The sequence below is a fragment of the Somniosus microcephalus genome, chromosome 22 (genome assembly GCF_052327205.1).
Source record: "Somniosus microcephalus isolate GS21.2 chromosome 22, FLI_Smic_1.0, whole genome shotgun sequence".
Taxonomy (NCBI): domain Eukaryota; kingdom Metazoa; phylum Chordata; class Chondrichthyes; order Squaliformes; family Somniosidae; genus Somniosus; species Somniosus microcephalus.
In genome coordinates this window covers 62,397,401-62,424,849 of record NC_141008.1, presented here as the reverse complement: position 1 = coordinate 62,424,849, position 27,449 = coordinate 62,397,401, and the positions used below count along the sequence as shown (strand labels likewise).

At 42.8% G+C, this 27,449-nt stretch overlaps 2 protein-coding genes across 2 annotated transcripts in view; both read left to right on the top strand.

Annotated features, from left to right (window-relative positions):
• Window positions 1–15,614, top strand: part of tlcd1 (TLC domain containing 1) — a 58,826-nt gene extending 43,212 nt beyond the window's left edge. Inside the window, exon 4 of the mRNA XM_085964936.1 lies at window positions 11,721–15,614. Coding sequence (XP_085821062.1) covers window positions 11,721–12,116 — 396 coding nt within the window. The 3' untranslated portion in view covers window positions 12,117–15,614. The remainder of the gene's footprint in view (window positions 1–11,720) is intronic.
• Window positions 15,615–18,847: 3,233 nt separating this feature from the next.
• The window catches only part of LOC147102459 (nuclear pore membrane glycoprotein 210-like), a 132,189-nt gene continuing 123,587 nt past the window's right edge, over window positions 18,848–27,449 (top strand). Inside the window, exon 1 of the mRNA XM_085964935.1 lies at window positions 18,848–19,317. Coding sequence (XP_085821061.1) covers window positions 19,163–19,317 — 155 coding nt within the window. The 5' untranslated portion in view covers window positions 18,848–19,162. The remainder of the gene's footprint in view (window positions 19,318–27,449) is intronic.

Sequence of the window (27,449 nt, the reverse complement as noted above, 5' to 3'; positions counted from 1 at the left end):
AACGCATTGAGCTAATATTTACACTGCATTATTTCAAGGTCTTAGGGCAGAATTTTGCAGGGGTCAGCGGGCGCGATTAGTGGCAGGTCGGGACCCCACTGTCAACCCACCGCCACGCGCCTTTCCCAAATGTCGGGTCTGCCAGCGCTGAGCAGACCCGATATGCAGCAGTGGGGGAGGCAATTGAAATCATTAGTGGCTTGTTTACAGCCACTTAACAATGCTTTTTTTCCCAGCTTTTTGATTTTTGACAGGTTGCCCACCAGTTTCCCGCTGTGCCTAGACCTCGTCAGTGACACTGAGGCGGGAGGTCAGTGGCCATTGTTTCAGCTGATGAGTTGACAGCTTCAAATGTCAAGTCAAAGCTCCCAGCTGAATCAGCTATCTTCCCTTAGCCACTAGCTTCTCTAAACTGTATTTCCACTACAGATTCAGAATGCTGCAACTCTTTACACAAGTCTCCATATCATTACCTCTCCCATCATTGACAGATCGCTTCTGTCATCGCTATTTCACCTGCCATCTATTCCATCAGTGCTCTTGAAACTACCTCACCTTGGTCCTCAGAATCCCAGCACGATCAGCCCCAACACCAGCAGCACCAGGCACACCAGCAGCACCAACAACAACACCAACCTTCTCCACAATCAACTGATGCTTAACAGGACACAGGGTATTAGCACCCGACCACATTGCTGCCCGGGAGGCCAGGGATGGTCTCACCATGGCCAGATTTACTTCATTTGATGCTCTACGCTTGACACTGTACACCCTGGCTGCCGCATGATGCGCCAGGTTGGCACCACCCCACACCAACACCATAAAGCATCCCTACAATGTCCAAGCCATTCCTTTCGCTCTCATCAGCATTGCGGAGGGTACTGTTATGTCTCACCATTCACTGCAAATCATTAAGCCACTTCCAAAGGTATGATTGCACTAGGATGAGGGTGAGTGTGAGGGGTGGCTAGTGAGATGGGGAAGTGATAATGTAGACAGCGGGCTGGAGCCGGCAGCGAGTCCGGGACCCGCCACCGACATCGCCCACCAGGGGCCCGCCGAGGTTGGTAAAATCCAGCCCTTAGTTTTTTTTAAAGTGAAAAATATTAAAGCCCTTGCTATTTTTCCAATTATTATGGCAGATCATTGGAGAGGACTAGAAATTACATACAATTAAAAAGTGAGTTTACAAAGAGGAGTAATGCAACTAGCGACTGGTAGGATGGGTTCTTGTTCGGAAAGAGGTGCAATATCTCTAAAACGCAAATAACGTGCTCACATTGTTATTGTATTTTAATTATACGTTGCGGTTTCTGGTGGAGACATGCCTCCAGCTAGTTCAACAAAATGTGGGATGACGATCATCAAAGGGCCAGAGACATCTGTAGTTAATTTGTGCATTATACATCAATTAACCTTAGATGGCTCCGGGTCTTTGCTGACTGTTTTGTTTAATTATTGTGGTGATGTAATAAAACAAAACAGGTTTATTCTACGTGCTTGCCTGGCTGAGTGTAGTGTGATTTTAAAGCGCAATCGGTTTGCTCCATGTGTGTGCTTACTACGTGCAGCAAGCCTGGATGTAATTAAAATGCAATCATTTAGGATTATGCTTTGAGAAATAGAATTTGTAACATGCTGCAAACAGGAATAAAGATGTTAACGGTTGGTGTCCTTCACTGGTATCAAAACTGTCTTGTCATATTAAAAGTTCTTCTCTTCCACTCTTCATCCTAATTAACATCAAGTAGCAAGCCCTAATTAACATCAAGTAGCAAGCATAGCAATTAGCTGCTGATCTGGACTGATGAAGCCTGCTTGCTGAGGGTATTAAGGGAGCCAAGGCGGGTGGATGGAGTTAGGATACAGATCAGCCATGATCTCATTGAATGGCGGAACAGGCTCGAGGTGCTGAATGGCCCGCTCCTGTTCCTATGCTCCAATGTCCCAGTCTGAAATGGATTAACAGGGGCCATTTAAATGCCTTCTGTAGGGACAATTTTCCAAGTTTGCACTATTAACAGGCAGCCTCATCTGCTGGCTGCGCATGTTGGGAGATCGCATCTACGTCGAACCCAATCTTCAGTCCGCTCATTTAACTTAATTGAGTGACATTGTAGAGACACAAACGTTTGAAGGACCAAGACCATTATTTAATCATTCTTTAACCCAATTGGTGTAAAGTTCTTATTTGAACTTTTTTTAGGGTTCATTATATTCTGAGATTGAGTAAAAAAAAAGGAATATATCTTTATAAGGTTTAAAATTTCATATGTAGCTGCTCAGAGTTTCAATCCCTTCATGGCCAAGCCTCTGTCTATTGCCGAGACCTCTTCCAGCCCTACAACACCAGCCCCCCCCCCCACACCCCACCCATCTAATTCTAGTCGTCTGACTCTGGCCTCTTGTGCAGTACACCCCCCCCCCCCATGGTGGCCATGCCTTCAGACACCTTAGCCCCACATTCTGCAATGCTCTCCCTAAACCCCTACGTCTTGCCAGCTCCCTCTCCTTTTTTAAAACCTCCCTTAAAATGCACTTCTTTGACCATAAGCTTCTGGTCATCCTTCCTGTTATTTCCTCTTTAGCTAGGTGTCTGTTTAATTTATTACGCCTCTGTGAAAGGCCTTGGGACATTTTTCTATGTTAAAGCAGTGCTGTCCATTACGTTAGTCACTAGCCACATGTGGCTAACTGGAAGACCATATTGCATTTCACATTAGTAAATTAAAAATGAGTCATTGTCGTTGGGCATGTAATCTCAATACTCATATTCCCACTGTGTACACGTGTTCTTTCAACTTTTTGTGCATTTGTTGGTAAAATGGTAAGATTTACTCACAGAAATCAGGTTATGCGAGTGTTTTTGATAATTGTGAGCGTTTTACTTCCTTGGTTATGGGATGGTGGTAGATGTTTGTTACATAAATGTACACAAGTGAAGCACATTTACCTGTACTGTGTGGGTGTATGAAAAGCATTTATTAAAATTAGTGCAGCCGTACCTGGAGCTGTGGCTAATCAGCAATTTCTATTGGACAATACTATGTTAAAGGTGCTATATAAATGCAAGTTGTTGTTGCAGTCTAGATCTGACCAGTTGCTTAATTGTTATAGTGTCAGAATCAGATTGTTAAGGAAGCATCTTTAAATTACCAAACTCAGACAAAACTTTGGGGTATATTTTCCAAAAGCTACTGTACAAACAGGTATACACTTGCACTTAAATCTTATGAAGCCGTTGTATACTTCATTTTAAAGTCCATCAGTAATTCTGTATTGCTTGAAAGAGTAAGCGGGGGTGAAATTGTTCTTCAGCGGCAGAACAAAGTGGGCGATAGCAAATTGGCAGACTGTTTTAAACGCCGCTCAATTTTCTTTTCCATTAAAGTCAACCTAGATAATGAAAATAGATCCCACTGGCACCTTCGTGGGAAACAAACATGGTGAAATGGGATACTTTTGGCTCTCATAACACAAAAGCATCTGTTCCACTGTTTTATTGTTGTAACTGAGGATATCCAGACTCTTAAAGAGTAGATGGAGGATATGTAGAGTTCCACAGAGGATATACAGGCTCCACAGAGGAAATGTCAAATATATAAAGCTCTAAGAGATTGTACGGCTCCACAGCGTAAATGGAGGATATATACGATTCTACAGAGGATATACAGGCTCCAGAGAGCAACTGTAGGATATGTAAGTTTCCACGGATGACACACTGGTTCCATAGACTAAATGTAGGATATATTCGGTTCCACAGAAGATATGCAGCTTCACAGAGAAAATGGAGAATATACAGATTTCCACAGAGGATATACAGACGTCACAGAACAAATGAAGTATAAGAAGTTTCCATGATTGAGCCCCAAGCATGAACATTCAAAAAAATAATGTTAATGAGGTTAAAAAAAAGTTAATTGCATGCCTTTGGGTACTTCACACTATTTAATCGTAGAGTTGCTGCTTCCTTTAATTGACGTGTGCATGTCAAGACACGCTGTTAAAAACAAAAAGCCCATTTGGCAAAAAAAAGTATCTAAAAACGAACTCACAGATTACAAATCGTTAGTATTGCTAATACATATTTCTCGACAAAATTTGGATCAATCCATGGTATGAGCCATAATTATGTACATTAACAAGGACTGGTCCTAAACACGTACATAGTACAAATCGAAATACCTGACAATTTTGCTAATGAGAGTGCATTGAAGGAGGCAGCGTAAAAATAGAGAACATAAACAGCAGGGCACTTCAAATGCTACACAGCCTGCAGCGTTTAACTAAAGTGAATTGTGTTCCTGTGGAGCCCAGCTGCATGACTTAGCTGAGGCTGCACAGATGAATAGGACAGTGGTACAGAACTGTACTGTCTGTGGTACTATAGCTTTAAATTGTTGATGGTAGTGTCACACTGTCTCCATTGTTCAGCCTCGAGTGAACCCAAGTTACTCCATTGTCAGACCACCTCACTGCAGCAGACCCCCGCTACTAGACAGCGCTTTAATTGGCAAATTCATTTAAAAGGCAACTGTTTAGTTCCGATTTTTCCAATGTACTGTACAACTATAATCTGACTTTGTTAGCTAAAATTGCACGCTCTCCATCTTTTGTGGTGTTACAATTTGATTGATAATGTCTTGACAATGAGGGAAACAATGGATGCTAAATGAAAATACGTCACAAATGAAAATGGTAAAATGTGCAATAAAACTAAGAATGCACTGTGGGTCAGCATCTAAAAAAAAGATAATTTAGTCTTTGACTGGGCTTTACATCAGAAGTCATCTTACTAATGAAGGGCCGCACCCAAACTTTCAGATGCTGACTGATTTGCAACACATTTCCTTCACTTTTGGTGGAAAAGAGATGCCGAGACAGCAAGAGGATCAACGAGAAGGAGGATGGTAGATAGGGGAATCAAACCATAGTGATCTTGGACTCCTGTAAAGTTTAGATTACTTATAAGTCATTAAGGGAGTTTAAAAAAAAATGAAATATTACATGGTTCACTGCATTTCTCCCTGGCAATTATTTTAAAGCTTGATATTTCAAGGCTGGAAAAATAGTAAAGACATCCTTAATTCATTTTATTCATTAAAATAATCCTCAACAACTAATGGGACCACAGTTGTGTGCTACTGGACGAGCAGCCCAGGGGTCATGAGTTCAAATGACACCACAGAAAATTGTGAAATTGAATTAAATAATCTGGTCGTGACCATGAAAGCTGCTGGAATTTCATAATAACCCAACTGGTGTCCTTCAGGGAAGAGGACCTGCCACCAATGTTCCTTCTTCTAAGCTGCACAGTGGCGCAGCTCTCTGCTGGTCCCGCACAGCCCGGGATCGGCTTTTTCGATGTTAAAAAGCAGTGAATGGGCCGCACAGCGACTTAAAGGGGCCACGCATCCCCCCAAAATTAGGGGGAACACTGCCTGCCACCCCCTATCTGGTCAGGTCTACACGTGACCAATGTTCCCCCTAAGGTGAGCGGACGAGCGGCCACGCACCGATCGTGAGGTCCCGCGCAGACTGCTCACCTGCTGCTACCGCTGGAAGAGGTAGCACGCGTGCGCAGAAAGGGCCCGCACAGGGAAAAAATCATTAGAGGGAACATTGCACACGACTCCAGTCCCACACTATGTGGTTGAGTCTTAATGCCCTCAGGGCAATAAATGCTGCCTTGCCAGTGTCTCCCACATTCCAAGAACAAATTTTAAAAAACACAGCATCCTTTTAATACTAGATGTTTTTAAGTCCCCTAATTATAGACTGGGTTCAAATGCCTCCATCATGTGGGGATCTATCGGGAAGATAGCACATCTCTAACAAAGTGCACCAGGCTTTCTGTCCATTTAAATGAATAGATAGAAAATTGGGTGAGCTGCAATAGGATCATGTATTCCAGTGTGATTTCATTTATGGGCTCCACCCATGCGATGCTTTATGTCCAAGTGCTAAAGAGCAAAAATCGTCTCCAATATCTTAAGTATTTTTGCCTTTAAAATCTAAATTAAGTTTTTAAAAAGCCCCCAAATGACAAACAAACATTCAAACCCAGTCTATCATTAACCTCTCCCCCCACAAAAGCAGGGACCAGAACAATGTGAGAGCAGGTACAGTAGTGGAAATCCATGGGAGAATGGGAAGAGCAGCCAGAAGTCATGGGAAGAGCAGCCAGACTTTGTGGCATAGCCGGGTGAGCATCACGAAGCTGCTCAAGAGCAATAAGCAGCCACGGGAGAGCAAGGAGAGCCTTGAGCATCCAGGGGAGAACTGGAAATGCCGACCCATCACAAAGAGCTGGAGTCCCAGACTGCTGCACCGCTGGTTCTGAAAGAACAAAGGTGACGCGAAAGTCTTCCCTCCCCCCACCCCACTCTGCTGATGGCAAGATTCCCTAGGGGTGGCAAAACAGTTACTGCAGCATGAGCTGGCTTGGTGCACCCCAAGGGGAAAAAAAACAGTATATATTTGTGTACAGTGTGCCTACACCTGTGTTGCTTTCAGATTTCTGATTTTTTGTTTTAAAATCACTGTTCTTCACGTTTTCCCCTGAAGGCTTTGGCTTTTGCTAGGGTGTTGTTCCACACCAGCAGCTCGCTCAGTTTTGTTTGTGGGCCGAGTTGGTAGGCCATTTAATGTCGGGTGCAGCAGAGACAAGGCCAGTCTTGTTCCCGCGTGACTGCTCGACTGCCATCAAGTTGTGAATGAGTCAAAATTTCCTGCAACTGAACATTGGGCAAACTGAAGCCACCTTTTTTTTTTGACCACTGCCATAAACTCCACTCCTTTGCCACTAGCTCTACCCCTCTACTTATCCACATGCTCATGCTGAACTGGGCTTTGGGTTCTATTTGAACCAGCATTGAGCTTAAATCCCACATCTTACCCATCACCAGGACTGCTTACTTTCCCTTCCAAAATATGACCCGGATTTTGCGGTGGTAATGACGGTGAAACGGTCAGCGTTCGTCGTCATTACCCCTCTGAAACTGACCGTAACTTCAGGAGTTGGCGCGTGCGCAGAAATCCTGAAGTTGTGGTCAGTCATTCCCTGCTCCGCCACAGGCTGCGCTGTGGAACTCCTCATAGCCGGCAAACAGTGAAAGCACTTGAACTGGTGAAAACGTCCCCTTTTCCGCTCTAATATCGTTGTTAAACACACCATAAAAAGTTAAGCCTTACTAAAATAGGTGTAACTGGGGTTTTAACACGCCATAAAAAGTTAAGCCTTAATAAAATAGGTGTAACTGGGGTTTTAACTGCTGAACAACCGTTCTAGCCCTGAAAAATTAATTTTATATTTGTGGAATATCATATTTCCCCATTATGATAAAAATGACTAGATTTTTTAAATAATAAAACTTTTTTTAAAAAGTTTATTATTTCAGTTTCTACCCATGTGTATGTCCCAATCTTTATTTTGCTTTCTGTGAGTGATAATCAGTGCTTTTTATTTCCTGGTTTGCTGTCTGTGAGAATTCTTCAATCTGATTGACTGCTTAGATAGCTTGATGTCGCTGAGGATCCCCTTTTCACAGTGCTATAATCAAATTAAGGTCGAGAAACCTAACGCTTTCGCCACAGAGATCTTTGAGGTCAGCGGCGATCGCCGTCACTTCGCCGCTGACTGCAAATTCCGTGCCGTGATGTTACCATTCTGACCTCATGCCTGTCACCGCTGAAACCCTTATCCAGTCTCGATTTGATTTCTGCAATATCTTTCTTGTTGGCCTCCCAACCCTCCATAAACTTATTCAAAGCTATGTCCATATGCAGTTCCACACTCCGACTCGCTCATCAGCTTATTCCCCTTGCTGATGTACACTGGCTGCCCAACTCCAACGTATTGAATTTAAAATCCTTTTCCGCATTTTCAAATGCCTCCTAGGTTTTTCCACACTGTAGCTTATACCTTCAGACTTGTGTCTCCTCCTGTGCCTTCCACTTTAGCCTTCTATGCATCTCCCCCCCCCCCCCATTGTCTCACCTTCGCTAAACCCTTCTGTCTCTCTGTTTCTCTCTCCACCTTTTCAAAACTTTCCCAAAATCCATCTTTTCAACCAAGTTTCAATTCTCTCCCAACTTCCCCACTTCGGCTCAGCGTCCACTCCTTCATTTCTTTTGTCTATTCCAGAATTCTCACCCCCATCCCCGATAAAACACCCTACGATATTGGAAGTTGTTGATATCTGCACACTTGCATTTTGTAGCAGAGGTCAATGGATAATTCTGATCAGCGGGATCCCTAGCTGATCTTTCTCTTCCCTAACCCAGACACAGTAAGGGCAATTTGCAATGACCCAACTACCATCTCCCAGCCAAAAACAGCTAACTCAGCACAGATATGGAATGGAGCCTGGGATTTCCTGATTTGTATGATTTAGTGTTACAACGAGTGACCTCTTTAGTCAGCACGTGTTCACAGAAATCACAGAAACCCCACAGTGCAGATAGAGGCCATTTCAAGCCATCGAGCCTGCACCGACACATATCCCACCCGATCCCCGTAACCCCTACACCAACACATATCCCACCCTATCCCCGTAACCCCACGTATTTAATCCCCCTAACACTAAGGGTCAATTTATCATAGCCAATCATCCTAACCCGCACATCTTTGGACTGTGGGAGGAAACCGGAGCACCCGGAGGGAACCCACGCAAACACGGGGAGAATGTGCAAACTCCACACAGACAGTCACCCGAGGCCGAATTCGAACCCGGGTCCCTGGCGCTGTGAGGCAACAGTGCTAACCACTATGCCACCGTGCTACCGTGTTGGAACAGCCAGCACAGTTCTCTCAGAAAACACTGCTGGACAAAGCTTGCACTGCAGTTAATGTGTTACCTGTTGCACCACAAATATTTAGAATGTGACACTTGAGCATTTGCCTCATTTACCTGAAGGCACTGACTCTTGTTGGGGCTCATCTCTACAGGCACTGCTCATCCTCCAGTATCTCACCCAAGCAGCCAATATTCATATATGAACCTAGACAGTCAATGTTTGCAGGCTATTTGGTTGAGACATGCATCATAGCCAAGTCCACTGTCCTCACTCAATATCCACACATGGGCACTTTCAGTAGAGGTCTCTGGTTAATCTTCTTCCTTCTTAGGCAGTCCCTTGCTTCCACATTAAAAATGAGTTCTCAGGCGACTGATGAGTCCAGTACGGGACCTACAGTCTCTGTCACAGGTGGGGCAGACGGTGGTTGAAGGGGCGGGTGGGTGGGGTGCTTGGGTTGACGTGCGCTCCTTGCGCTGCTTCCGCTTGGCTTCCGCTTGCTCCCGGCGAAGAGGCTCGAGGTGTTCGGCGCCTTCCCAGATGCTTTTCCTCTACTTTGTGCGGTCTTGGACCAGGGATTCCCAGGTGTCGGTGGGGATGTTGCACTTCTTCAAGGAGGCTTCGAGGGTGTCCTTGAAGCGTTTCCTCTGCCCACCTGGGGCTCTCTTGCCGTGTCGGAGCTCCGAGTAGAGCGCTTGTTTTGGGAGTCTCGTATCGGGCATGCGGACGATGTGGCCCGTCCATCGGAGCTGATCGAGTGTGGTCAAAGCTTCGATGCTGGGGATGTTGGCCTGCGCGATTGATCAGATGCAGGAACCCTAACTGCTTTTTGCCATCCTAACCGTGGTTGGGGTGGGGGTGGGGGTGGGGGTGGGGGGGGGGCAATTGTAGCACCCCTGCTGCCGTTCTGGCTAAGATCAGCAAACTCATTGCCGATCTGAGATCAAACCTGGCACCTACATGGTGGAGCTATCTCAACCATTATACAAACAATGGTAAAAATAAAACTGGACGTAGCACCAGTTGCAATCTGCAAAGTGATTCCACTGTCTCCTTCGATGTAAACAAACCAATGAAGAGTCTTGCAGGAACCTCTGAAGACTTTTACGCTGAAGAAAAAGTGGAAGTGTTTGAATTTTTTCACATGTTACTACATACAAAGCACACCTAATGTTTCAGGTTAATTTCCAACACAGAATAATCAGCATAATAGGAGTCTCACCCACTCAGAGCACATACTGGGAAATATCGTGCGCCCTTAATGATTTTTCGTCCATTAATTTCCTAGGAGCGCAGAATCGTGGAATTTATCCTTGTGTGTGAAAATAACTTTGACTTCCAGTCCAGTGAAATTTTTTGCACGTACTTAATGGTTGTAAATTACATTTCAGTAAGGCATTATGGTGGATGGGTGAAATTTTCAGTGTCCACTTGAACTGTGAAAACAGCCAGTAGTACAATTAAAATTTATATATATGTAATGATTTTTCAAATTTGGGTTGCATCCAGACAGTCTACTCCTGATGACTCACTTTTTGTGCTAAAATGTTTAAATTATACATTAATCTGAATTAAATAATGCAAATAACACAACAAAGTGGCAATTTAGAGCTAAAAAAAATGGATTAGTCAGATAATTTGAATTAAGCAACTTTGAATTAAGAAGAGTAGAAACTATTTTGTTATATACACTACCGGAATAAATTCCTAATGTTGGTAATGATGAGGCTAATTTGAGGTGTTGAAGAAGCATATCAAAAACATTATTTGCTTAAGTCCAATTATCTCTATAGCTTATGTTATAATAACATAAATAACATCAACAACAACTTGCATTTATATAGCACCTTTAATGTGGTAAAATGTCCCAAGGCGCCTCACAGGAGGGTTATCAAACAAAATTTGACACCAAGCCACATAAGGAGATATTAGGGCAGACTTGGTCAACGAGGTAGGTTTTAAGGAGCGTCTTAGAGGAGAGAGAGAGGCGGAGAGGTTTAGGGAGGTAATATATAAGCAAGACTGTTAAGCGCACATTTTCCTCTAATGTACACCTGGATTTCAGGCAGTGCAAAATGGTGTTCCTCTATGTGAAAAGTTATCATAACCCATGATGTTATTATGAGTTTATAATTGTGGAGATATAGGGGGAAAAATTCAGTTGTTTTGCGCCTCCCGTTAAGAGGGTGCTAACGGGACGCAAAGCAACTACACTCGGGCACGGCACCGACTCCCGCGAAGTTCAGCGGGAGCTTAGCAGCAGCAATAGCCGTTAGCACTCTGCGGCGCTGCCCTCATCGCCGTGCGCAGCGCCCCGCTCAAGATCTTTGGTAGCGCCCCCTGCCGGACGCTATGTCCAACGGGGTCAGGGGGGGGTCCTACCTGCGGCCGGGGCGGCGCTAATTAAAGGCGAGGTGCCGGGCGGCCATTTTTGTTGCTGGCCGCCTGCCAGCACCTGCCCCCGTTGCCGTCCCCAGCCTCCTCTGCAGCCCCCCCACGGAGTGCCGGCTGCGCTCCGTGAGCCCAGCACTTCTCGAGTGCCGGGCTCTTTTGCCGGCACTCTGATCCCTGGTGGCCCAGCTGGGCCCCGGGTCGCGCTGTGCAAGGCCCTTCCCCTTTAAGAAGGGGAGGAAGGCCTGCAGTACCATGGCACATAGCGCCGCAATATTCCCTCGCAGCGCCCCAAGAGGGAGGCAGCGCCCCGCTTTCCTCTTAGGGTGCTACCGATGAATTTTGGCTGCTGAGGCGCTAATTCGGCGAAGTTAGCGGTGCGACTCAATTTTTCCCCCCATAATATTTTAATTAAAGCGACACAACAATTGACATAAAACTAGCCAGGATTGGTCTGAATGTATGGGATTAAAGCATCTCGCAATGAGAAGCCAACTGCTGTCATCTAACAAGATGCTCTTTCTCCCCAGGTAATTTCCACTTTCCTCTATATAGTGCTGACCCATCGTTATGTCGCTGGTGCTGCTGTTGCATTGTTTGTTGAGGTAAACAGTATTTTTCTCCATGCCCGACTGCTCCTAAAATTGGCGAATGCACAGACCTCTCAGCTGTACCACTACAACAAGTACATCAATATCTTCACCTACATTGTTTTTCGACTGTCTGCTCAGTTTTACCTCACTTGGTTCATGATGAAGAATTTAAATGTCCTCCCGCACGCAGGCTACATCAGTCTGTCCTTGAATGTGATGAACATCATGATCTTGATTTACTTCTATCGTCTGATCCGTGCGGATTTCCTCAGGAAGCCGAAGATGCACTGCTTACAGAATGGAAACAATAACACAAAGTTTGTGGATGATTAAAAGACTCGTGCATTTGAAACCAATGGTTTGAAACAAAAACAGAATCACTGAATTAATTTAAGGCTGGGCTAAATACTTGGAGCAGAATAACTTGCATTTTAACACTGCTGTCTGTCCAAGATTGCGTTTCTAATGTAATATATGTAATGGGATGACTCTTATGGCTACTACAGAAAGAAAGAAAAAAGTAACACAGCCAGTGTGACTACTCACAATCTATTATTCTTTATTAGCCAAAATGGCTAGATTGAGTAGGACAAGAATTGTAAACGAAATAATTAATTCAATTTGTAATTGTAGAGGTAAGAACTGTGTAAATGTTTTCTTATAACTTATGATAACACAGGAATTAAAAGAGTGTAATAATACAATTAAAGAGGCCGGATAGAGCTCCCCCGAAAGCTAAGCACATTTATCCTGTGAATGGATGAGCAATATAGATGAGGAAGGTTCATGCTTGGCATCCAGCCTGCACTAAATCAGCAGATCCCCGCTGTGATAGTGTTGGGGGAGCTACAGCGAAGTCAGCAGATCCCCGCTGTGACAGTGTTGGGGGAGCTACAGTTGGTCTCAGTGCCCCTGGGTTAGGCAGGTGAAAATGAACTTAGGTCCCTGCCTCTGATATACTATCCAGTAATCTCTGCTGGAAGTGCAGGTGTGTGGGTGTCAGGTGTAGGGCAGGATCTGGCTTAGCTGTGATGTCCCCTGTGGTGAATAATCTGCCTGTATTTTCTGCAGTTGTGGAGTTCTGGCATGCATGCCGTTGGCGAGGTAGAGGCCTGTCACGAGACCCTCACCAAATTTCCAGAGTCGGGCTATTCTGCATAATTTTGGTAGGCCTCTGCCAGGGAGTCTGCCTGGAGCAGATGTGGAGAAAGGGTGCAACAGGTCATGGAAGCCTGCCACAGTGTAGTGTTGTCGGCAGCCTCTGTGCTACCTTAAGAAGTTTTTAAAAATTTGTAAACTTAAAAACATCTTCGCCTATGCAACCAATTGAGCTGCTTTTGACTGCACAGACCTTCCAGCCATTTAACATTGAAACAGTCCCTCTGCCATCCACTGCAATGCCAGCTGCAGAGACAAATAGGCATCCCTTGATCCTAGGGTTGCTGACACTGCAACTGATGGGAAATCCATTGTATGATGTGTTCCTATCTATTTGCAGGTAATAATAATTACTATAGGCCTAAGGGGTCTTCTGGCAAAATATGCCAGAAGCAGCAGGGGCGAGTTGGCGGAGCAGCTCCTTAAGAGGTTTACGCCTCATTCTACTGCAGTTAGGCAAGATCCCAATGTAATTCCAGCAGAAACGTACATAAATTATTGCTACTTGGAGGCATCAGAGGGCTTTTGACATGTTCACATTATATAATGCCAAAAAATGAATCTTTTATTATGTTACAATAGTTGCTCTCCTTGTGCAGATGGCTTCATAGCATCATATTTGCATAACTGCATTCATACAATTAAAACTTACCGTTAAAATTGATGCAAAACTAATTTATGTACAGGAAACTTTCGATTAACCGGCCCCTAAATAACCGGAACACTCTATCCACCGGCAAAATTCAGGAGTCGGTTCAGGTAACTTTTTTTACTTTTATTACTTTTTTTTACTCCATTTGTTGCTGTGCAAGGGTGTAGCTGAAGCTGTTGCTAAGCTACAGAGACGCTTGCAACTTGTGCCAATTGTTTTGAAGCTGGGGTTTGTTGCTTTATACGGAGCTCTGAGCTCTGTATCTTTTACTATAGCGTTCGGTTATCCGGAATTGTTGATGAACCGGCACCACGTCGGTCCCGTCCGTGCCGGATACCAGAAAGTTTCCTATATCTACATTTTACTTACAGTATAAACAGAAATTGCAGTGGAGAGCAGTAGGATACTTAATGTATTTACAGTATATATTAATTTGACAACATCACAGCTCATATGTAAAAAGGTTACAATCCACTATCTACACAAAATGGAATCAGCAGTTATGTGTAACCCTCCATGCTGATGTCTTTAAAGGCATTTTCTGCTATCTTGCAAGGAGATTGAGGAGGTAGTGCACTATTTGTAATACGTTAGCATTACCTGTTAACATATCAACACCTCTGATTCAGTAAAGTGCAATATCATAGCAGAAATACAATTCCACTGAACTGTTTCAATATAACTATGTTTTGGAAGAAGTAAAACAGGCAGAAAGAATTTATATTTTGCACTTTTTAAGTTGTCCAATTATATTTATTCTAAGTTTCAGTGGGATTGCATTTCACCCGCCTGCTTTTGCTGCTCCAAAACTTGCTAAACAGGAAATTCTATCTTGCAAGCCAAACATTGCCTAAAGACATGTGGCCACCAATGAATGTCAGATGGGTAAAGCAAACACAAATGTAAGGCGAGGGATCAGCATTAACTCTCGCTGGTGTGATTTGTAGCACTCTTGGAATAACTCAAAGACAAAGTGGTAACCTGGGAGCTTTATCTTGGTCAAACAGCCACTCCACCACTATCTATCTATCATCTGGCTGTTTTAGTTCATGCATTCCAGAACTCTTGTGAATTACTCCCACTCGCATTTCTTTTTCTAACTTTTATCAATATTAACTGCGAGGCATTCTATCATCTGTCACTATAGCACGCTCTCCCAAATGTCAATGTGCAAGCTCTGCATAATTATGGGAACTGCGTCATTTTTAAATATTTCATAACCTCCCTAATTTTGTAAAATTAAATGAAACATTGCAGATTGCTGCATAATGTTATTTTACTAATAATACTTTTTCAGAACTGTCCAACCACAGCACAGTGTTCCTCTCCGATGAGGAATGAGATTTGAGTCTCCATAGTTTTCTATAGCTTAGCCAACAGGCGGCAATATCCCAAGGTTATAAGTGGACAGATTCAGTTCTCTTCTGTGGCGGTGTATCACACTGATTGACTTGTTAAAGGACTGATGCAACTCATTGCACGTGTCACAGGTTAGAATGACAAGGTGAGAGATCAATATTTATGAGATCTCAAAGTAACCTAGCTATTATAACAGTGTGCTTTGTTGCTTATGATTTCCTCATTAACATGAAGGTAAATCACGCAAAAACTTCTACTAATAACACTGCATTCACTACACTAAGCTTATTGTGTTCCCCAAAAAAAATTAAAGAATTGGTCCGGTATATTATAAAACCAAGTATGAATTAGATGAGTTACTCCATGGGTGACACTTGCTATCCTTAACAGGATATTGTATATCTGATGAGAATCTACTGTGTTACAGTTAAATCTAGTTTGCTAGTGTGGGGTAAATTTAACTATATATCCCTTTTAATCCAACTGGGATGATGGGAGATATTGGGGTATTAAGGATCTGCCTGTACCAGTGAAATGTATGTTTTCATTAAAGTCTTTGGTGCTGCTAATAGTATTTGTTGCCTTCTATAAACAGAGACAATAAAATGTAGAATTTTCTATGTTTTTCAGAATCTTTGACAAATAAAATTACATTCTGTAAACTTCAATGCGTTATGTTTTCACAAGAGACCATCTTAAAAATGAACAATGTTGGCTGGAACTGTAAATATTTTATTTTATGTATTTATCAGCATGAAATAACTCATTCCATATTAACGCTGTAGGCATTAGGAATATATGTGCTCACAGTTTATTGTTTTGTCCGAAATCCACTGTCTGAAGGATTTGCATTTACATCAGGATTACTACAGGAAACTTTCGATTAACCGGCCCCTAAATAACCGGAACGCTCTATCCACCGGCAAAATTCAGGAGTCGGTTCAGGTAACATTTTTTACTTTTATTACTTTTTTTACTCCATTTGTTGCTGTGCAAGGGTGTAGCTGAAGCTGTTGCTAAGCTACAGAGACGCTTGCAACTTGTGCCGATTGTTTTGAAGACAGGGTTTGTTGCTTTATACGGAGCTCTGAGCTCTGTATCTTTTACTATAGTGTTCGGTTATCCGGAATTGTTGATGAACCGGCACCACGTCGGTCCCGTCCGTGCCGAATACCAGAAAGTTTCCTGTATTATAAAAAAAGGTGTTCACCGGCCCTCCTTGTTTTAGAATCCTAAAGCAGCACATAACTCACTGGTCCAAAGTTTTATACTTAACTCAGAAATTCTGTATTAAAATGTGGTCCAATGGCATCCCAGTGCAGTATTTCGGGTTACTCCTGGACAGTAAGAGGATTTTTTACCAGTCTCAGCTTACTTGTAGGGACCACGGGTGGGTGATTCTCCAGTCAAACACACTTTCTAGTGCATCAGACAAGGGATGGTATTGAGAATATCCACAGATATTTCTGTAATCTACCCTCCTAGTAGTGGAGGACTGTGTGTTTGTGTGGCGCGCCACTCCTATCCTGAAAGAACTGAATCAAGCTAGGGTACAATTCCATGGGGTCAGATGCTCTCTGGTACCTTACTCACTCAGTCAGTCTTCATGTATGAGTCTAGATACTGATGCCTAGATTTTTCTGATCAGAGTTATTTTGATAACAATAGTAATCCCACAACCAGTGTCAAAATGATGCTGGTGAAAAATCTGGACTCAAGCGTTGGAAGACTACCTGACCATTTGGGGCACCATATTCCGACATCCCATGAACATCCTTTCTACTTGAGTATTGGATAGGGATTTGGGATGAGAAACCAGCTTGACTCTTGCCTTCCCTAGTTCAGGAGTACTGAGGTCAGTTGTAGTGCCCCAACCTCCATCCTGTCAGAGATCAGCTAACACAGCACAGACCTGGATCTAATCTAACGCCTTCCAGATACATTTTTTTGTAAAAGAAAACTTGTACAATTCTATGTTTTGCTAGATTTTGTGAACATTTGTGGAATTTGTGCAGGTGTCATACCTTGAACCGTGATAACAATGGAGCGTGGAGAAAATAGATCCAGTAAGTTCTTCTGTCAAGAACTCTTAGCATGCGTTCACAGTTTAAAGTTGAAGGAGTCAAAAGTAAATAAGAAACTTTGATTTTTATTAGTAAGAGGATGAGAAAAATTTGGTATAGATTACCAGCATGGGTGGTGGAACAGAAAACTGTGGCAGGTTTTTTAAAATGGACTGGATGAAGTTCTGGGCTGCATGAAATCCTGGACTGGATGAATTCAGGGCTATTCAGTAAATCCGTGTCATAAATTTCTATGATTGAAAGAGTCTAGAATCACAGTAAAGAGCCCAAGGAGAGGTTTGGAAGGATAAGATAGCTAGATGGACCATTGCTCTTCTCCCTGCCCACACTAAGTTATTTTCTTTATCCCAACAGTGACACAGTGGATGCATTTATTTGTAAAATAACACTGAAACTCCCCGGCTATAGATGAAACGGCACTGCTCTGGTTACCATTTTCTTTGGCACCTGATTTTAACAAACTGGGCCACAAGTATAAAACCTGAACTTAATGCAATTAAGAACCATGACTAAGGACCGCATATATTTTTTTAAAGCCCCCAAACCTATTGTATATGAACTTACTGCAACACATACACCACCTAGTGAAATTATTCAGTACAACACAGATACACTGCGCTGTCTACATTTTAGTCTTATTATTAGGATGTCAAAAATGCATACTGACCTGATAACTGAGTAGAATCACTTTATCGTGCTCTGTCTTACAACTCAATCTTTGATATAAATGCCATCTTTTGCTTTCTCAAAGTTCAGATATATCGATATACTGAATTTCTATTAACAGAAAAAAATGTAAGTTAAAAATGCCAAGTTTTTTTAGACATCAATTGTCATTCCTTGTTACTCTATAATGTTAGCTATAAATTCCTATCAAAGTCTTATTTCCCCAGATTACATTTGCACACGCTTATAGCTGATAATAAAAAAATAAACATCAGTATGTTGTAATATCTATCCCACTGCAACAAGTCTAAAGTGATAACAATGCTCAGCAGTTTACAGCCTGAATTTGTTTTCTTATGATTACTGATTTGAAAAATAATTATAATATTTTTTATTCTAATTGAACATTGGCCAAATTGTTATGAGCTGAGTGGGAGTTCCTAATCTCACAAAACTGTTGCATGTTTTCATTGGGTTTGCTGTGGCTCAGTTGGTAACACCCTTGCCTCTGAGTCAGTAGGTTGTGGGTTCATAGTCCCACTCCAGCCACTTGAGCATAAAAATCTAGGCTGACACGCCAGTGCAGTACTGAGGGAGTGCTGCACTGTCGGAGGTGCCGTCTTTTGGATGAGACGTTAAACCGAGGCCCCGTCTGCCCTCTCAGGTGGATGTAAAAGATCCCATTGGCACTATTTCGAAGAAGAGCAGGGGAGTTATCCCCGGTGTCCTGGCCAATATTTATTCCTCAATCAACATTAAAAAAAATATTATCTGGTCATTATCACATTGCTGTTTGTGGGAGCTTGCTGTGCTCAAATCGGCCGCTGCGTTTCATTTCCTACATTACAACCTCAAAAAAGAAAGGATGTGGAGATGCCAATGTTGGACTGGGGTGGACAAATGTGAGAAGTCACACAACACCAGGTTATAGTCCAGCAGCTTTATTTGAAATCACAAGCTTGTGTGACTTGTCAAAAAAGTCACCTTTACGCGACCACCGGATGTCCCAAAGCGCTTCTTCATTGGCTGTAAAGCGCTTTGGGACGTCCGGTGGTCGCGTAAAGGCGCTGTGCATATGCAAGTTCTTTCTTTTAAGATCTGAAAATACTGCTGCATTTCTCCTTTTTCACCGGCCTGAACCAAGGCCCGTGGGCGCAAGGTGAGGCGGCGCCTTCCTCCTCCCGGCCAGCGGGGGTGCTGCGGGCGGTAGCCTGAAGCGAGCACGTGACCCGACCGGTTGCGGACGCATGCGGCGGATTCGAAGACACGCGCCTCTGATCGCGGGCCTGAGGCCTGAGATTCCTGGGCCGCCTAACTCGTTTAATCTCCACACAAACAGGCTACAATCTTAAAACCAAAACCCCGTCTGCGTGGAGAATAGATCTCTCTACTTCTCCCCTCCCTCTTAAATCGCCTCTTTTTTTACTGTTTTACTCAGCCCTTTCTCGCCTGGGGTTGCCATGGCGACTCTCACCTGGGCCCGGCTCTTGGCCCTTCTGATCTTTACCCGTTGTTGCATTGGGGCCAAACTGAACGTCCCCAAGGTACTGCTGCCTTACTCGGCAACCGTGAAGGTGAATTTTACCCTGGAGGCCGACGAAGGATGTTACGCATGGTGGGTGAGCTTTACTTCCATACCTCGAATTGGTTCCAGAATTGCTTTTTTCAGAGGGGGATGTTACCTTCGTGCAAGCTCTTTATGGTTTGAGCTGGAGTACAGGAGGGGGGGAGGGGGCGACCTGGTGCACTCGGCGTCATTGTGCAAACATTCCTAAACGCTTCTTTGTGCAGGCATAGTTCTTTTAAGCAAAGCCTTCTGTACAGGAATCAATGGAAATTCGGGTATTTTGCATCCATTTTGATTATAAAACATTTGAAATTCTCCTGACTACAAAAGGACGAACATGCTATTAGTTTGGCATAGCCCCTTGCAACTCAGCATTTGCGGGTGTTGTCCAATATTTTCAAAGACACTGCTTAGAAACATTTTTTTGGAGGTTAGGTTTTTGCAAGCACAACTGTTCGAGGTTGTGGAGATGCATTAGAACTTTGATTGATTGTTTTCAAAGAGTTGAGATATTGAAATAAATTACAGACTGACCAAAATAAGTATCTCACAGGTGGCACGGGCCTGGTGTTGAACTTGGACAGTTTGTAAGTGTGATTACTTGATTCTAACACAGAAACTTACAAATCTTATATCATTATTTTCAAATTGTATTTTTAAACACATTTCTACCAGGAGTAAAAAGAGGAAATGGTAGAAATGCACAAGTTCATCAACATCTGTAGAGAGAAGTATATAGGGTTAAATGCAATTCTAGTAAAGACACCCAAAACATCAACCTGTCTTTTCTCATCCCAGGTACTGACTTTGTTTTTTATTTTAGTTTCCAGCATTTGCAGGGAGCCTCACCTTGCTCCAGACTTGGGTTGGCTCCAGAGTTTGCATTTACATTATAATTTTACAGTTGCTGCAAATGCAAAACTACTTTGCATGCACATTAAACTTTAAGTGTAAATGTTGTCTTAAGACAAAAAAATTACAATTCCTTCTCTGCTTTGTGTACTAAAATTGGAAAGGGACATAAAGAAATAGTACAATTGGTCTCTTAAAATAATCAAATGTTTTTCTGACAGATTACACATGTTTAATTTGTTTGTCTTGTTTGGGACCAATTTTCCATAGAAAGCTGTTGTGCTCCCATCACTGCATCTACGTGCCTCTTGAATGATTTTTGAGCTTTTGCCTCGTAAAAGACTATTCTCGGTATTAATCACCCTAGGTGAAGAAGTGCTTCCTGACATCAGATCTGAGCTTGCCTTTTATCAATGTAATACCTTGTCCTGCAGTCATGGTTTAACTTGAAACATTGCTACAGTTTAACCTTTTTCTGCTCAATTTATTATAAGAATCATTATAAAGTTAGTTTTTATCACCATTTTAAAATCTTAGGTTTTTTCCATTTTTTAGTGTTTAAAACCAGTGGGGGAAAAGCCAGGTAAGTTCAGAGAAAATCAGTTTTAGAAGGAGTGTTTATTTTGAATATTGCTAAAATACAAGAAAACCAGCAAGGGCTTAAAACTAAATGATCATCTGCAATTACTTAATTGGACAACGCCTTTATGGGACTCACCATCAAGCTCTCACTTAACACTCAGATGAATCTATTGTTGTGGCTGCAGCCACTTACCTGCCACAATGATGATATACAATTTGTGAGTGATTATGCACAGGGCAAGAGTTGGGTTCTTGTTTTTAGCAAACAGTGTGTTGGTGTGGGATCTGAGTCAGTCTTTGATTGATGATCTGTCATTAGGAGAGTATCAGTGTGGTAATTGTATCAGTGCACTGTTTTTCTTGATCCATAGGAATGAAAGACTACAGTATAAAGAATATAGTCCTCACAGCAATAATGAAAGATGGTCCAGGTCTATCGCAGCTATATTATTTTTAAAAATCCAAATTGCACAGCCTTCATTTTTTTTTCCCCTGCAGAAAACTAGATCCACAGATTTGTGCTCATTGCATCCATGATGCTAGCACAGCATATACAGCACACAATGTAGATGGGATGCACACGCATCTTTGGATTACATTTTTGGTAAGAAAACAATGAGAAATTTTAGGTCTTTTCCCTCAAATTTGGGAACAAATTGGTATTTATCAACTCATCCAAAAAAAGGGGAACTTATCAGTGGAAATCAGTAAAACCTGACTTTAATGATCCCTATCCATGTACAGGAAACTCTTTGGTATCCGGCACCGACGGGACTGGCGTGTTGCCGATCAAAAATTCCGGATGACGGAGAGGGTTATCTACTGAGGCTATTTTTAACAAAGAAAAATAAAAAAATCAAGAAATGTGCAGTGTACAGTAATTGGGTGCTCACCTACAGAATGTTGTGTTAAATGGATGGTGGAAGATGCTCGATTAAGTACAGTACTGCCAGTTGAGGGTAATGCAATGCAATGACTACCAGCAGCGTGGGAGACACACAGTACCCCTGTAAAATGGCGGATCAGAAGAGACTACCGGCAGCGCGGGAGAGTCAGACTCCTGTTACAGGGGGATTGAGGTGTTCCGACTTCCGACAGCGCCAAGAAGCTGAGTAGTGGCAGTTGGGAGAACTACCCCCCACTGACTAACTCGGCCACCACGGGAGACTCGGACTCGGCAACATTGCCGGTTATTGAGGTGTTGTTTTCGGAGTGAGAATTTTGCCGGTTAATAGAGAATTCCGGATATTTAGGTGCTGTTTAAACAAGAGTTTCCTGTAGCATTTTATATGCCTCTATTATGTCCCCTTTCATTCAGCTATTTTCAAAGCTGAAGATCCTAGTTTTCTATCTAGCCCCTAACATCCAGAACCTTTTACTTTGGGTGTCGCTGGCAAGGCTGTTATTTATTGCCCATCCCTAGTTGCCCTGAACTGAACGGCTTGCCAGGCCAATTCATAGTGCAGTTAGGAGTCAACCACATTGGTATGGGACTGGAGTCATGTGTAGGTCAGACCAGGTAGGAGTGGCAGGTTTCCTTCCCTAAAGAACATTACTGGGTTTTTATGACAATGGGATAGCTTCATTGTCACTTTTACTGGTATCAGCTTTTTCTTTCCAGCTTGTTTTAAACTGAATTCAAATTCTTAAACTGCCATGGTGGGACTTGAACTCTCCTTCTCTGGATTATTAGTCCAGGCCTCTGGTGTACTAGTTCAGTAAAATAACTATTACACTATTGTGCCCATGAGTAAGATAAGAAACTCAGTGGTTTGCAATCTCAATGCGATGTTTGTGATACTGAGTATATGTATATGATGAAACCATGCCACCATTTTACACAGCCTGCAGTTATAGCTCCATCACCACTTACAAGAAAAATGTCACATTTTGTAGCCATTTTATGTTAATTTGTAATCTATAGTTTTATATCTTAGTCTTAGCGATTAAGTTGTGTGTGCTCCTCAATTTTGGGGTTGTTAACAAGATCCAAACAAAATTTTCTAAGTCAGTAAATTATACATATTTTAATGCTTTGAAGCACTTTTTTGTTTTAGATTGAGAGTATTACATACCTGAAAGTGATTGGGGCAGAATTTGCGGTTAATATGACGGCATACTCTCAGAGCTATATCCTGAACTTGTGATCTGTCAAGTTCCAACTTGACAGATCATACGATCCTACAATTAAATCCTAATTGTTGGCGCAGAGTTTGGCTAATTGCCCGTCAACTAACTGTCCAGCAATTACGCATGAAAATTTTACAGCTTGTGCGAACAGGCGCAGCAGCAGCCTGTTTGCACAGCATAAGGAGACACCCATCAATAAAAACTTTCATCTGATGCTTTTTTTCTTTAAATATATAAAAAGAATTTAAATCCAGACTGGGTAGAGAGAGAGAGACTTCAGGGAATTGACAGTTTTGCAAATTAAAAAAAAATCAACCTTACACTTCCCTCACTGTACCTTCAGGTCACCTTTCATAGTACAAAATGCATAAAAACTTTTATCAACATTAGCTGCTATATTCTCCCTAGAAAAATATCACAGTATCTAGTGGGGGAGAATGAGAGACCTTCTGTTTCCTGACTGGAGCACCACCCCACGTGATCCCCGGTACGCTTACGCACACGGTGTGCCCCTGGGATCTGTGGGCCACTACGCTCCGCTCAACTCCGCAGCGTCTGACAACACCCTTTCATTTGGGGCTTCGCAACAGGTAAGTGCGCATTCGGTTCGGATGCCAGCGGCGTAACCTTAATGACGCTGCCGACTGCAAAATCTGGACCGTAATATTTTTTTTGGCTAATACATGAGCTGGAAAGAACATATTATGTATAGGCTGAATTATATTACATATATGAGGGGTATAGACCTAACAGTGAGTGGCTGCAAAAAACATAGGGAAGGCTGTTTGGGGAAAAAAGAAAAAAGTCAGCTTGGGAAGAAGCAGGAAAGCCTGAGCTATGTGGAAAGTGAAGGGTACTAATATTTGCCCATGGGCAGAACCTAAGAAGAGTTATTGAGCAACACTGAGCCTGGGAAATAACAGTAAGAATGGTTACTTGAGGCAGTTCGAGAAGTGTGCCATACACTTTTAAAGTATGATGCCCTACATATGCTTTTGATTTTATGCCCTATTGATCAATGCATGCTTTTAATTATGTCGTTCGATATGGTTAAATCCTCAGTATAGAATCATAGGACGTTACAGCACAGAAGGAGGCCATGTCGAGCCCTTGCCGGCTCTCTGCAAGAGCACTTCAGCTAGTCCCACTCCCCCACACTTTCCCCGTAGCCCTGCAATTTTTTTTTCTTCAGGTACTTATCCATTTCCCTTTTGAAAGCCACGATTGAATCTGCCTCTACCACCCTTTCAGGCAGTACATTCCAGATCATAACCACTTGCTGCAGAAAAAAGTTTGTCCTCCTGTCACCTTCAGTTCTTCTGACAATTTGCAACAAACATATATTCCTCTCTGGCATAAAAACCCAAAAGGAAAAGTGATCCAACCATGGCTAACAAAAGAAATTAATACTAGTATTAAGTCAAAAGAGGAAGCTTATACAGTTGCCAGAAAAAGCAGTCAGCCAGAGGATTGGGATCTTTTTAGAAATCAGCAAAGGGGGAACCAAGAAATTGATAAAGAAATGGAAAATGGAATATGAGCACAAACTGGCGAAAAATATAGAAACGGATTGTAAAAGCTTCTATAGGTATGTGAAAAGGAAAAGACTGGCAAAGGTAAATGTAGGGCCTTTACAGTCCGAGATGGGAGAATTTATAATAGGGAATGAGGAAATGGCAGAGAAATTAAATAAATACTTTGTTTCTGTCTTCATGGAGGAAGACACAAAAAACCTCCCAGAAATACGAGAAAACCAAGGGTGTGTTGAGAATGAAGAACTTAAAGAAATTATTATTAGTAAAAAAAACAGTACTAGTGAAATTAATGGGACTAAAAGTCGATAAATCCCAAGGACCGGATGACCTACATCCAAAGCTTTTGAAAGAGGTGGCCATTGGGATAGTGGACGCATTGGTTGTCATCTTCCAAAATTCTATAGATTCTGGAATGGTTCCTGCAGATTGGAGGATAACAAATGTAATCCTGCTATTTAAGAAAGGAGGGAGAGAGAAAACGGGGAACTACAGACCTGTTAGCCTCACATCAGTAGTTGGGAAAATGCTGGAATCTATTATAAGGGATGCAATAACTGGGCACTTAGAAACTAACAGTAAGATTGGGCAGAGTCAACATGGATTTATGAAAGGGAAATCCTGTTTAACAAACCTGTTGGAGTTCTTTGAGGATGTAACTAGTGGAGTAGACAAAGGGGAACCGGTAGATGTGGTGTATCTGGATTTTCAGAAGGCCTTCGATAAGGTCCCATACAAGAGGTTGGTGAACAAAATTAGAGCACATGGAATTGGGGGTAATATACTAGCATGGATGAAGAATTGGTTAACGGACAGAAAACAAAGAGTAGGGATAAATGGGTCTTTTTCAGGATGGCAGGCTGTGACTAGTGGGGTACTACAAGGATCGGTGCTTGGGCCCCAGCTATTCACAATCTATATCAATGATTTGGATGAGGGGACTAAGTGTAACATTTCCAAATTTGCTGATGATACAAAGCTAGGTGGCAGTGTCAGTTGCGAAGAGGATGTGAAGAGGCTTCAAGGGGATCTCGACAGGCTCAGTGAGTGGGCAAGAACATGGCAGATGGAATATAATGTGGATAAATGTGAAGTTATCCACTTTGGTAGAAAAAAACAGAGGCAGAGTATTTCCTAAATTGTGAAAGATTGGGGAATGCAGATGCTCAAAGGAACCTGGGTGTCCTTGTACATGAGTCACTGAAAGTGAATGTGCAGGAGCAGTAAGCCATTAGGAGGGCAAATGGTATGCTGGCCTTCTTTACTCCTGTACTCAAATCCTCTTGTAATGAAGTCTTACTGCAATTATATAGGGCCTTGGTGAGACCACACCTGGAGTACTGTGTACAATTTTGGTCTCCTTACCTAAGGAAAGATATACTTGCCATGGAGGGAGTGCAACAGAGGTTCACGAGATTGATTCCTGGTATGGCGGGACTGTCATATGAGAAGAGATTAAGTAAACTAGGCCTGTATTCTCTTGAAGCATACAAAATTATTACAGGGTTTGATAGGGTGGATGCTGGGAGAATGTTTCCCTTGGCTGGGGAGTCTAGAACCAGGGGCCACAGCCTCAGGATAAAGGGTAGGCCATTCAGGACTGAGATGAGAAGACATTTCTTCACACAGAGGGTGGTGAATCTTTGGAATTCTCTACCCCAGAGGGCTGTGGAGGCTCAGTCATTGGGTATATTCAAAACAGAAGTCGATAGATTTCTGACTAGTAAGGGCATCAAGGGATATGGCGATAGGGCCGGTGAATGGAGTTGAGGCAGAAGATCAGCCATGATCTCACTGAATGGCGGAGCAGGCTCGAAGGGCCGAATGGCCTACTCCTGCTCCTATTTCTTATGTTCTTATAATCACCTTAAATCTGAGTTCTCTGGAACTTGACAGATCACAAGTTCGGTATTTAGCGGTATGACAGTGTCCTATGGACATACTTTTTAGATACGGAGGGGTTTAAACTTAGGCCAAATGCAGCTATGCGTAATTAACAGGTTCGAGGTTCTTACTCCCTGTGGGGACAGGAGCAGGGACTGCAGGGAGGATGAGCAACCTGGCCACAGCACCGTGGAACAGGGGGCCATTCAAGAGGGGGGAGTAAATAGAAATGTTGTAGTGGTAGGGGATAGTATTATTAGGGGGATAGATAGAGTTCTCTGCAGCCGAGAGCGAGAGTCCCGAAGGCTGTGTTGCCAACCCGGTGCCAGGGTTAAGGACATCTCCTCTGGGCTGGAAAGAAACTTGCAGTGGGAGGGGGTGGATCCAGTTGTCGTGGTTCATGTTGGTACAAACGATGTAGATAGGACTAGGAAGCCGGTTCTGTTAAAGGAGTATGAGCAGCTAGGGGTCAAATTAAAAAACAGAACCTCAAGGGTAATAATCTCTGGATTATTACCTGAGCCACGAGCGAATTTGGCTAGGACAAATAAAATTAGAGAGTTAAATGCGTGGCTCAAAGACTGGCGTGGGAGAAATGGGTTTTGCTTCCTGGGACACTGGCACCAGTACTGGGGCAGGAGGGAGCTGCTCCATTGGGACGGGCTTCACTTGGCCAGTGTTGGGACTAGAGTCCTGGCGGATCATATAACTAGGGCTGTAGAGAGGGCTTTAAGGGGGAGGTGCCTAGAGAGCAAATAATAAAAATGACAACAGAGAAGGTCATAGACTTAGGTAGCAGTGGGGAAATTAAAAACCAGAGTGTGTCAGGAAGGGGCAGAAGGTATAGAGTAAAAGGTAAAGTAATAAAAAGGGCAAAAGCAGGAACTAAGTGTCACAAAACATATTTGAAAGTTCTCTATCTGAATGCATGTAGCATTCGTAACAAAATAGACGAGTTAATGGCACAAATAACTACATATGGGTATGATCTTGTGGCCATTACAGAAACATGGCTGCAGGGTGACAATGCCTGGGAATTAAACATACCAGGTTATTTAACGATCAGGAAGGACAGGCAGGAAGGAAGGGGAGGTGGGGTGGCTATGTTAATAAAGGAAGGAATCACTGTAATACAGAGAAATGATATTGGGTCAAAAGATCAGGATAATGAAACAGTTTGGGTGGAGGTAAGGAATAATA